General features: G+C 43.8%; 1 protein-coding gene across 1 annotated transcript; it reads right to left on the bottom strand.

Moving 5' to 3' along the window:
- Window positions 1-1926: 1926 nt before the first annotated feature.
- On the bottom strand, window positions 1927-7861 carry SPRYD4 (SPRY domain containing 4). The gene is made up of 2 exons (XM_073576915.1): window positions 7637-7861; window positions 1927-2721 (listed from the first exon to the last, which is right to left on the bottom strand). Exons 1-2 carry the CDS (start codon window positions 7737-7739, stop codon window positions 2183-2185), a joined length of 642 nt encoding a protein of 213 aa, XP_073433016.1. The 5' UTR covers window positions 7740-7861; the 3' UTR covers window positions 1927-2182.
- Window positions 7862-13496: the final 5635 nt, after the last annotated feature.

The raw sequence follows: 13496 nt of genomic DNA on the forward strand, positions 1-13496 counted from the left end.
GGGGTAAGTATATTGGTGTTTTTTTATTTTGATATTTAACCCTCAGGTGACAATGGCTTCGGGGATCAAAGTGACAAGTGACGGTAAGTATGTACTCTGTTATATGTACTGTATGTCTATATGTATGTATTGTATGTAGTATATATGTATGTTGTATGCATGTAGTATATGTATTATGCATCTTGCATGCATGTGGTATGTATGTAGCATGTATGTAGTATGTATGTTACATGTAGTATATATGTTGTATGTATGTAGTATGCATGTAGTATGTAGCATGTATGTAGCATGTAGTATATATGTTACATGTAGTATATATAGTATATATGTTGTATGTATGTATGTAGTATGCATGTTGCATGTATGTAGCATGTATGTTGCATGTATGTAGCATGTATGTAGCATGTATGTAGCATGTATGTAGAGTGTATGTATGTTACATGTAGTATATGTAGTATATATGTTGTATGTAGTATGTATGTAGTATGCAGCATGTATGTAGTATGTATGTTGCATGTATGTAGCATGTAGTATATATGTAGTATGTATGTTACATGTAGTATATATAGTATATATGTAGTATGCATGTTGCATGCATGTAGTATATATGTTGTATGTTGCATGCATGTAGTATGTATGTAGTATGTATGTAGCATGTATGTAGTATGCATGTAGTATGTAGCATGTATGTTGCATGTAGTATATATGTAGTATGTATGTTACATGTAGTATATATGTTGTATGTATGTAGCATGTAATTTTTTTTTTTTTTTTTACATTCAACACATTAGCCGGATGATGGGACTACTACTGTCCCATCATTGGCTAATGTGTCAATCACTGTCATGGTAGCAGGCATAGCCCGATGGGACTTGTAGTCCCATCGGACGATGCCTGCACAGCCCCCCGGCAGGCCGGCACAGCCCCCCGGAGCCTGCACAGACCACCGGCAGGCCGGCACAGCCCCCCGGAGCCTGCACAAACCACCGGCAGGCCGGCACAGCCCCCCGGAGCCTGCACAGACCACCGGCAGGCCGGCACAGACCACCGGCAGGCCGGCACAGCCCCCCCGAAGGCCCGAACTGACGGCGCATCATGATGCGCACAGACAGCGCATCATGATGACGTCATTTCGGCAGCCAATCGGAAAGCTTAACACTAGTCAGCAGGGGGACACAAAATCGCTAAGAAACTAGAATTGCTTGTAGTAATATCTCTCTCTCTCTCTCCCCAGCACAAGAATCGCTGCAATACTCGCATCCCCATTCATTAACATTGGACTCGCTAGACTTGCAACGAATAGCGAGTTTCCGACTCGGACTCGTTACAGTCTAGCGATTCCGAGTATTTCAGGATTCGCCCATCCCTAAGCAGGATGTTATGTTATTGAATAATAAATGCTAGGGAACCACTTTCTTAATAAACTCTGCGCATTATAACTCCAGAACATCTATACCTCTTACATATACTGAAAAGCTAAAAGCCATAATGCCCCAATACAATACACATTTATAACAGCTGGACGGTTGATTCTGCTGAAATTGATGGTCTCAGATAACTACTGTTTAAAATGTATGGAGATTTTAAGGGAGCATGGATAATTCGCTATACTCATGTTTCACCATTACAATATGTTTCGTGGCCCATTACGAGGGTATAAGGTCCAGAGGTATGAGCAGGTTAAGTAGTCATCCTCAAGTCACTGGGGTTCACTATTGAATGACTTTTTATTTTTAATTGCAACCATCATGAGCAAAAAAAAAAAAAAATAAATAAAAAAAAAAAAAAAAATCAACAAAACAGCAATTTAGTAAGAAGAATTGGAGAAATGTAAAGCCTTTCATCATGATGACACAAATAAATAATTCCCCATCTCATTCTATACATTTGGTAAGGTCCTTATAAAGAGTCTGTCCTGAAAGCAAGTCATTTCCTGTGCTGGAGCCACAAATTAAATCTTTAATTGACTTATTCTCCCCTTAGATACATCAGAATATATCTTTATTGTACTTAGGAATTAGGAAAATATAAGCAGCAATTTCCAGGTTGATGCGGTCTAAACTGAAATACTGAAGACTATAAAATGTTCTCACTGTATACCATGGAACACCAATAACAAAGCGTTGAGCAGTTTAATGCCAGGCTATGAGTTGAGCTGATGAGGCACTTTTATTGTAGAGATTTACATATTACCAGGGATATCCAAGCCCGAGTGGGTAAGAAGTTCTCCATCCCATAAAGCAAATGCGGGCACAACCGGGCCTCGAAAGTCAGTATTGAGAGTATGGACAAGGGAGCCTTTTTCAGGGTCCACTAGGCTGAGTTTTCCACCTTCGTAGTTCACCAGGAGGCCCACCTTGCTTGGATGGCCAATGTTGGTAATGGGGATTATTTTCTTTACGACCATTCCACTCCATTTTTTATGGCTATACGCAAAGACCCATGAACGGTTGCTTACGCCAATGCATTCATCTCTGGACATGTCAGCATCTGCCACACCGATACGGAACTCATTGGACTTCTTCACAGTCACCTCCCAATAATGACGACCACTCATGATTGGGGTGTCTCCAAGAACAACCGCCCATTCACGGAAACGCTCAAGATTTTGAGGGACTTTGGAGGGCTCAAGGCCTAGTATACGATAGATGACCCCTGTGTCCTTCTTGAACAGGTCCAGGCTACTGTGAGCAGTTTTTTCGTCTAGTTTAAATGAGATTTCTGCATCAGGAGAAACAAACAAAAAAGTTTAGTTTCTAGTAAGCAAATCTTGTTAAATCTTAAAAGATAAATGAAAACATCCAGCTAAACCAATATAGTTAAAGGGATGGTTTCATCTTGGTACATGGGTAAAACTGTAAAGTCCTTGTAGAAACAAGCAACTTATCTCTCACTAATAATCCTCTACAATCTCAAGAGCAGAGGGATTTTTACTTCCATAAATTATAGCTCATTGCCTAGGTTACCGGACACCTCGGTAGTGTTTTCTTGACAAGAAGAGCGCACTTACAACCTCTTTATTTTAAATCCTGCATTGGATACACAACTCTGAAACTGTCCAGCTCGCTGTCCTTTCCCCGCATTGCTCGCAGCATGTGAAAGCACACACTCCGGGAGAGCGGTGGAACAATGTGCTCCTGAAGAAACAACTCCTTAAAGCAGGGCTGTGGAGTCGGTAAGCCACAGTTGCGACTCCTACTCCTGGATTTTATCAGGCTCCGACTCCGGCTCCGACTCCTTCATAAATGGCCAATTCATAACAACAAATTTACTGTTGTAAAATATTAAACATCGTGCTTATTCAGTTTCTCACCATCATAAGTAATCAGACCACTTAGAGCAAAAACTACATTTATTAGAATATAGCAAATAACTTTTATAAACTTTTCTAAACTGTAAGTAAATATGCAATAAACACTTATGCAGTTAAGAAGAAATCTATAAATTTGTCCTCAGAAAAAGTATTGCCTCAATCAGATCCTCCTTCATGGATGCCCTCAAATCTGATCTAATTATTTTGAGAGCAGAGAACAACCTCTCTACACTTGTGTTGGTGGCAAAGCAGTAACCACTCGGGCAACATCTCTGACAATGTCAGGATACAGAGGAATCGCTTGTTGCACTGTTATTTTTGATGAACGGTCAAATTTCTCAATTTCTTTTAATGCACATGAAAAATTCTGCTGAAATGTACTGGCTGTGTTCCTTGAAGGGGATGACTCTTCTTCTATGCGGGAACGCTTTGCACGGTCCTTGTGATCCAAATATTTTTCGAAATTAAATTCTTCATCAGTTGATGATGAGGGTGAAGATGTGGCAGGACGACCAAATTCTTCTTGTTCCTCCTGACTGTTCTGCAACCCTTTCATCCTTACTGCTATTTCAAACAGAGCTTCTTTTCCTTTACTTAGCTGTTGATCATCTAGAAGAATCCGATGCATTGGGTCTACATAAACAGCTGCCAAAAGAATGTTATTTTGTAATAGTAGCTCCTCTCTCCGTTTCATTGATGTAGCAATGCCACTTGCAATTAACCCTTCTCTTTGGGACAGGCGAAACATCAGGTTCTTCCACTCCTTTAAGAAAATACCTGGAGTTAAGTCCTCTGCTTGTAATTTTTTAGTCACTGTAAATGGGTGCTCTAGCAATTTTTCCAGCTCAGTCACCTGATTCCACTGACTTTCATTTAGCATCAGTTGAGGGTTAGCCATGTCTACAAGAAAGGTTTTCAGTTCAACCAAGCGCTGAATCATTAAGTAAGTACTGCCCCATCGTGTGGCTTGATCAATAATTGCCCCTTTTCCAGCACGTCTCTTCAAAATTGAGTCAACTTTAGGGGTTCTGGCAACAGTAGCCAATTTTCTCACCTTGCCAATCAGTGCAGCAGCATGTCCTTCTTGCAGACTGTCTCTTATAGCCAGCTGTAGCATATGCACAACACAGCGCATGTGATGAATGAAAGAACATATTGACACAGTTTCAACAAGATCTAAACTATCATGTTGCTGTTCATCTGAAGCAACTTCAGTTTGCTCCTCAGTTACAATACTGTGTTCCTCTATTTCAAACATTTCTGTGTCTGTGGACCCAGAATGTTCTTCTAGCTGCTGGTCACCATCATTACTCTCATTCATTAGCTTAAAAGTATTTATCATATTTGAAGCATTGTCAGTTACGACAGAAAGAACTTGCTCTTTTTTAAGTTCATAGTCTTGCAGAACCTTTTCCACCAAGACCTGGAGAAACTCACTGGTGTGATGAGCTTTGGTGTCTTTTACTGCCAATGTCTTGGTAACGATTTCATTTTTGTCACAAACAAATCGGACATTGATGGCAAAATAGTTCACTCTGTGACGTGTGCAGGCATCCATTTTAAGAAACAGAAAGTGTCCCTTGAGAGTTTTTTTAAGTTCTTCCTTTTGTTTAAAAGCTTCTGTGATTACTAATTTTCTAATACTCTCTCTCTCCAGAGAAACACCAAGCTTGCGGGCCATTTCCCCATTCAGACACATAAAAGCTGGTCGTGAAAATAATGAAATAGGCACACTATCCTTTACAACAAGCTCTATGATCTGTTTTTTAAATGTATCTACTGTCATTGTCACAGTAACTTTGTCACTGACAAAATATCTTGCAACTGATGGCTGCAAAGTTCTCTGCTCCTTTGTTTGGCTGGAAGAGCTGGGCACTGGTTCATTGGTTTGGATGCAGTCTTTCTCATCCACTGCTTTCAGTACTTCTGGATGAAAGCGCTGTAAATGTCTCTTTAGATTAGAAGCTCTGGTAGGAGCATTTTTATCTTTGCCTGAATATGCACTCATCTTGGCTTCACAGCATTTGTTTTTGTCTGGATCATTTGTCATACACGGACAGACATAATGTTTTCTATCTTGAGTGATGGTGAAATGTTCAAATACAGCTGATTTAATGTGATGCTTCTTTGACATTCTCAGGTTTTTAATTCTGCATTCACAATCCAAATGACAATTGTTTTTCCTAAAAACAATTGTACAAAATTATTGCCAGGTCGTACAACTGATATAGTGGTCAGTAATACTGTTATTATTCCTCATGTACTCACAGTTAACTGATGCAAAGTTTGTTGAAAGGATAATACTTCTTACAGTCTTCCTCTTCTGAGTAGCAGGCAGCTGTGAGATGCTTGGAAGACGCACACCTAGTATGATCTAGTCTAGAGGAGGAGCTTTACTACTAAGAATTTGCAACACATTTTCACTTTCATACATTGTAAGTAGGGGGGTTGGGGCAGCATGAGGTTAACCAAGTATAAGATTAGATAAGGGCAGTGGAGAACAGTGACACACAAGAAGTAAGAAATGTCTCTATCTCCAGCAGAACTGCTTATCACTGTTGTTCATAGTTTGATAGAACATATATATTTGAGTAACATTTATAAAATTCATATGAAAGTTCAATTATGAAATATTAATACATTTTTTTTTAAAGCTGGAGTCGGTACATTTCTACCGACTCCGACTCCAACCAAAACTAACTCCGACTCCACGACTCCGACTCCACAGCCCTGAAAAAAAACACCGAAAATATTCCCGAAACTACCATGAATCGTGGACGGTTCCCTTAGGCCATACCACCACACCAATCCGACAAATTACCGGAAGCTACTTGCAGTTTCCCATTACGTCTTTAATGTGTTTTTATCTCGTTTTTTGTCTCTTTTTGGGGTCATGTTTTCAAGGGAACCGGTCACTCCCCCCCAGGGCGTTTTTCAGTTAAAGAGCCACCTTCAGCAGCACTAAGGCTGCATTCTATGAAGGTGGCTCTTCTTTTTCTGACCCCTAGTAATGCTGAAATATTGACTTTTATAAATGGTTCCTCCTACCAGTAATGTGTCCCATAGGTATGGTGCGTCCCCCTGTATCAGCCGCCTACCATCCGTCCATCATGCCTGTCTGGTGTCTCGGCACCGCCCACCATCCGTCCATCGGGGCGGGAACTGGGGCCTCCACAAAAAGCAGGCGCAATAGCCTGATGTCGGTTCTCGGGCAGCGCGCACTACGCTTGCCCGAGATCTCTTGTCACAGCGCTAGCATTCAAAACAGGAGGATGCAGCGACACACAGGGGCATCATGATGGATGGATGGCGGGCGGCGCCGAAACACCGGACAGGCATGATGGACGGATGGTAGGCGGCTGATACAGGGGGACACACCATACCTATGGGACACATTACAGGTATGAGGAGCCATTTATAAAAGTCAATATTTCAGCATTACTAGGGGTCAGAAACATAGGAGCCACCTTCACAGAATGCAGCCTTAGTGCTGCGTGCTGAAGGTGGCTCTTTACCTGAAAAATGCCCTGGGGGGGTGACAGGTTCCCTTTAAATAAAGAGGTTACCTTTTTTTTTATACTGCCTGATTTTTGGCTTTGACAACATTTTTGGTACAGTCATGTGCGGATTACATGTGTTTTTTCCTTGACTCGCCCTCCCCCGGTTACTGAACTCAGTAGCACAGGCTGCAGCGGTGACGTCGCTAATACAGCACACATCACTGCTGCAGACAATCACTGAGCTCAGCGGTCTCTTGGTATCACCACTGACTCTAGTGACTGGCTGCAGCGGTGATGTGTGCTGTAGTTGTGACGTCACCGCTGCAGCCTGTGGAAAAGGCATACAGCTGGGATAGAGGAGGGCGAGTAAAGCCCCTGAGGCTTAAAAATGTAATCACTGGAAAACCCCTACAAGCATTACACAATAAGGCTGTGTTCACACTGCAGAGCCACGACATGTCCGCTCACCAATGAGCGCGCACAGAGGGCGCTGCTGTTATTCACGCCTCACGATGACTGCCGTGCACACAGCCCGGGGCCATCATGGCTGCAGTCACAGAACCCACTATTATTTATGGGCTTTCTATGAGGTAAATGCTACCGCGGGTGCCCGCGCTGGTGAGTGACGTCATTCTGTGTGCAGGACAAGGTCAGGTGAGGTCAGTGACGTCACACGCCCGCAACGCTCGCCGACAGCCTAAAGAGCGACCTCCCGCTGGCAGCTACTCTGCGTGGCATGCTGGGACTTGTAGTTCTATGATGCTCTTATGAAAATAGGTGATGTCACTCTCACTCGCCTTCCACGCGCCGCACTTGTCCTCACCTCTCCTGGAGCTGACGACTGCGTGATGTCCCTGGAGACCCGACACGCGCAGGCACCTCACGGCGCGACACCCTAAAATCATTGCCCTCATGGGCGACGCCATTTTGGAATAAGGCGGTCAGTGCCTCCGCGTCACGTGATGTAGTTAATCTAGGAACGGTTCTTATGGGTTTGGAGGGGACTATAGTCCACGTATCATGGGTGGTGGCTGATATACCTCCATAGGGAAGCATGGTGCTCCTCTGTGGGTTAACAGGGTACGTGTCTGGCCTGTGGAGGGCGCACGTATACTCTCCATACAGCGCTGTGCACACAGATCCCTTCTATATACAGCACTGTGCACACAGATCCCTCTATATACAGAACTGTGCACACAGATCCCTCTATATACAGAACTGTGCACACAGATCCCTCTATTTACAGCCCTGTGCACACAGATCCCCTCTATATACAGCACTGTGCATACAGATCCCCACTATATAGAGCACTGTGCACACAGATCCCCTCTATATACAGCACTGTGCACACAGATCCCCTCTATATACAGCACTGTGCACACAGATCCCCTCTATATACAGCACTGTGCACATAGATCCCCTCTATATACAGCACTGTGCACACAGATCCCCACTATATAGAGCCCTGTGCACACAGATCCCCCTCTATATACAGCCCTGTGCACACAGATCCCCCTCTATATACAGCCCTGTGCACACAGATCCCCTCTGTATTCAGCACTGTGCACACAGATCCCTTCTATATACAGCCATGTGCACAGATCCCCCCTATATACAGCACTGCACACATCCCCTCTATATACAGCACTGTGCACACAGATCCCCTCTATATACAGCACTGTGCATACAGATCCCTCTATTTACAGCCCTGTGCACACAGATCCCCTCTATATAGAGCCCTGTGCACACAGATCCCCTCTATATACAGCACTGTGCACACAGATCCCTTCTATATACAGCCATGTGCACACATCCCCCCTATATACAGCACTGCACACATCCCCCCTATATACAGCACTGCACACATCCCCCCTATATACAGCACTGCACATATCCCCTCTATATACAGCACTGTGCACACATCCCCCTCTATATACAGCACTGTGCACACATCCCCCTCTATATACAGCACTGTGCACACAGATCCCCTCTATATACAGCACTGTGCACATAGATCCCCTCTATATACAGCACTGTGCACATAGATCCCCTCTATATACAGCACTGTGCATACAGATCCCCACTATATACAGCACTGTGCACACAGATCCCCTCTATATACAGCCCTGTGCACACAGATCCCCTCTGTATACAGCACTGTGCACACAGATCCCCTCTGTATACAGCACTGTGCACACAGATCCCCTCTATATACAGCACTGTGCACACAGATCCCCTCTATATACAGCACTGTGCATACAGATCCCCTCTATATAGAGCCCTGTGCACACAGATCCCCTCTATATAGAGCCCTGTGCACACAGATCCCCTCTATATAGAGCCCTGTGCACACAGATCCCCTCTATATACAGCACTGTGCACACAGATCCCTTCTATATACAGCCATGTGCCCAGATCCCCCTCTATATACAGCACTGCACACATCCCCTCTATATACAGCACTGTGCACACAGATCCCCTCTGTATACAGCACTGTGCACACAGATCCCTCTATATACAGCCATGTGCACACAGATCCCCTCTATATACTCCAGAAATATGGGAGCAGAACCAAGCTTACTACAGAAATATGGGAGCAGAACCAAGCTTACTACAAAGATATGGGAGCAGGACCGAGCTTACGCTATAGATATGTGAGCAGAACCGAGCTTACTACAAAGATATGGGAGCAGATCCGAGCTTACTCCAGAGATACGGATCAGAACGGAGAATACTCCAGAGATATGGGAGCAGAAAGGAGCTTACTACAGAGATATGAGAGCAGAACCGAGCTTACTACAAAGATATGGGAGCAGAACCGAGCTTACTACAGAGATATGGGAGCAGAACCGAGCTTACTACAGAGATATGGGAGCAGGACCGAGCTTACTACAGAGATATGGGAGTAGGACCGAGCTTACTCTAGAGATACGGATCAGAACAGAGAATACTCCAGAGATATGGGAGCAGAAAGGAGCTTACTACAGAGATATGAGAGCAGAACCGAGCTTACTACAAAGATATGGGAGCAGAACCAAGCTTACTACAGAGATATGGGAGCAGAACCGAGCTTATTACAGAGATTTGGAGCAGAACTGAGCTCACGCCAGAAATATGGGAGCAGAACAGAGCTTACCAGAGATATGAGATATATACAGTGCGATTGCCCCAGTTCCCACCATAAATATAGTGCGATGGCCCCAGTTGCCCATATATAGAGTATGATGGCCCCAATTCTCCCCACATATCTATTATGATTGTCCCAGTTCTACCCACATATATATAGTATGATGGCCCCAGATCTCACATATATATATATAGTATGACGGCCACAGTTCTCCCCATATATATAGTATGACGGCCACAGTTCTCCCCATATATATAGTATGACGGCCACAGTTCTCCCCATATATATAGTATGACGGCCACAGTTCTCCATATTAAAAATAATGAAGTTTATACTCACCTCATCCTGATTCCCGGCATTGCAGCTTATGAGACAGACCAAGGCTTCCACTAGGAATTTCGGGGCCCCATACTGGCAAAATTTTTGGGTTCCCTTGAGACTCCACAGTCCCACCGCCCACTCTTGGAAAAACCCAACTTCACCACCACATCCTCACCGAGATATTAACAGTTCCCATCAAACACCAGATCACATTCATAACCAGCAGCTTTTGTTCTGGCCAAAATCATTTTTAAGCTGATACCATGACACGGTAGACTCTTTCGGCTGGGCCCTACTCTACTCTACACTATTAAAAATAAATATATATTTAGGTATTTTTCTTTAAGGGAATGAGTCACATACATTTACATTTTTTTTAAACAACCATTAATACCACATACAAGGGACAAACATCGTCACACCATGACCAGACCAAATATTACCACCACTTAGTGACCGAATAATACCACATACAAGGAACAAATACAGCCACACCATGACCAGACCACATATTACAACCACATAGTGACTGAATACGACAATACTGATCATTAATTAAAAAAACCCCACAATACTAAGTGCCATTGTATACAGGAACTCTGTATTTACTGTCAGTCCGTACTGTCAGTCAGGGCTCTGTCCTGGGCCCTGTATTGTTCAACATCTTTATCAACGATTTAGATGAAGGAATTGAGGGTAAACTGATTAAATGTGCTGATGACACAAAGCTAGGAGGGATAGCTAATACTAGAGAAGAGAGAGAGAAGATAACAGGTAATACAGTGATCACTAGTGACATTATACACAGGAGCTCTGTATATAGTGTCAGTGTACAGTTAATACAGGGATCACCAGTGACATTATATACAGGAGCTCTGTTTGTAGTGTCAGTGTACAGGTAATACAGCGATCACCAGTGACATTATGCACAGGAGCTCTGTATATAGTGTATAGTGTCAGTGTACAGGTAATAAAGTGATCACCACTGCCAGTGACATACACAGGAGCTCTGTATATAGTATACAGTGTATAGTGTCAGTGTACAGGTAACACACTGACTCACCAGTGACGTCTCTAGCTGAAGTCCTTCATCTTTGCTTTTCTTTTTCGTTGCAGGGAGCCGAATACTTTCATATAGTGCGTTGCTAAACTATATAATTAATAGAAGAAAAGACGACAATTCCTGTGCGCATGTACAGTAAAATCTCACTGACAGGTTAGAATAGAATAGATATATACACATAGAATACATACATATACTGTATATATATACACTGCTCAAAAAAAAATAAAGGGAACACTTAAACAACAGACTATAACCAAGTAAATCAAACTTCTGTGAAATCAAACTGTCCACTTAGGAAGCAACACTGATTGACAATCAATTTCATATGCTGTTGTGCAAATGGAATAGACAACAGATGGAAATTATTGGCAATTATCAAGACACCCTCAATAAAGGAATGTTTCTGCAGATGGGGACCACATCTTAGTACCAATGCTTTCTGGCTGATGTTTTGGTCACTTTTGAATGTTGGATGTGCTTTCACACTCGTGGTAGCATGAGGCGGACTCTACAACCTACACAAGTGGCTCAGGTAGTGCAGCTCATCCAGGATGGCACATCAATGCGAGCTGTGGCAAGAAGGTTTGCTGTGTCTGTCACCGTAGTGTCCAGAGGCTACCAGGAGACAGACCAGTACACCAGGAGACGTGGAGGGTGCCGTAGGAGTGCAACAACCCAGCAGCAGGACCACTACCTCTGCATTTGTGCAAGGAGGAACAGGAAGAGCACTGCCAGATCTCCAGCAGGCCACAAATGTGCATGTGTCTGCACAAACGCTTAGAAACCGACTCCATGAGGATGGTCTGAGGGCCCAAAGTAAACAGACGGTAGCTATCCCGTATAGCCTCTACAGACTCGTCACTGACTGATGGCCTACCAGAACAGGGTTTCTCCACCAAACTGCTGGTTTTCTTCAACTGCTTATGCCACCGAGTAATGTTATTCCTATGTGGTGGCGCATCGTTATAAAAGCGCCGATATTCACGTAGCACTTTGGTCACGGATTCTGAAAACTGGGAGGGTTTTCCTTTTATTTGGTGCAGATTTCACATTTCTATAGTCTTTTTTTGCTTTCCTGTGACTGGTCAAAAGTGCACCATGACTTTACGGACACACTGTATATAGTCAGTGACACACACACATACACTCACTGGCCACTTTATTAGGTACACCATGCTAGTAACGGGTTGGACCCCCTTTTGCCTTCAGAACTGCCTCAATTCTTCGTGGCAGAGATTCAACAAGGTGCTGGAAGCATTCCTCAGAGATTTTGGACCATATTGACATGATGGCATCACACAGTTGGCGCAGATTTGTCGGCTGCACATCCCTGATGCGAATCTCCCGTTCCACCACATCCCAAAGATGCTCTATTGGATTGAGATCTGGTGACTGAGGAGGCCATTTGAGTACAGTGAACTCATTGTCATGTTCAAGAAACCAATCTGAGATGATTCGAGCTTTATGACATGGCGCATTATCCTGCTGAAAGTAGCCATCAGATGTTGGGTACATTGTGGTCATAAAGGGATGGACATGGTCAGCAACAATACTCAGGTAGGCTGTGGCGTTGCAACGATGCTCAATTGGTACCAAGTGGCCCAAAGAGTGCCAAGAAAAAATTCCCCACACCATGACACCACCACCACCAGCCTGAACCGTTGATACAAGGCTGGATGGATCCATGCTTTCATGTTGTTTACGCCAAATTCTGACCCTACCATCCGAATGTCGCAGCAGAAATCGAGACTCATCAGACCAGGCAACGTTTTTCCAATCTTCTACTGTCCAATTTCGATGAGCTTGTGCAAATTGTAGCCTCAGTTTCCTGTTCTTAGCTGAGAGGAGTGGTACCCAGTGTGGTCTTCTGCTGCTGTAGCCCATCTGCCTCAAAGTTCGACGCACTGTGCGTTCAGAGATGCTCTTCTGCCTACCTTGGTTGTAACGGGTGGCAATTTGAGTCACTGTTGCCTTTCTATCAGCTCGAACCAGTATGTCCATTCTCCTCTGGCATCAACAAGGCATTTCCGGCCACAGAACTGCCGCTCACTGGATTTTTTTTCTTTTTCGGACCATTCTCTGTAAACCCTAGAGATGGTTGTGCGTGAAAATCCCAGTAGATCAGCAGTTTCTGAAATACTCAGACCAGCCCTTCTGGCACCAACAATC

This window comes from Dendrobates tinctorius, unplaced genomic scaffold (genome assembly GCF_039654945.1).
Source record: "Dendrobates tinctorius isolate UK_male_01 unplaced genomic scaffold, ASM3965494v1 ptg000051l, whole genome shotgun sequence".
Lineage (NCBI taxonomy): Eukaryota > Metazoa > Chordata > Amphibia > Anura > Dendrobatidae > Dendrobates > Dendrobates tinctorius.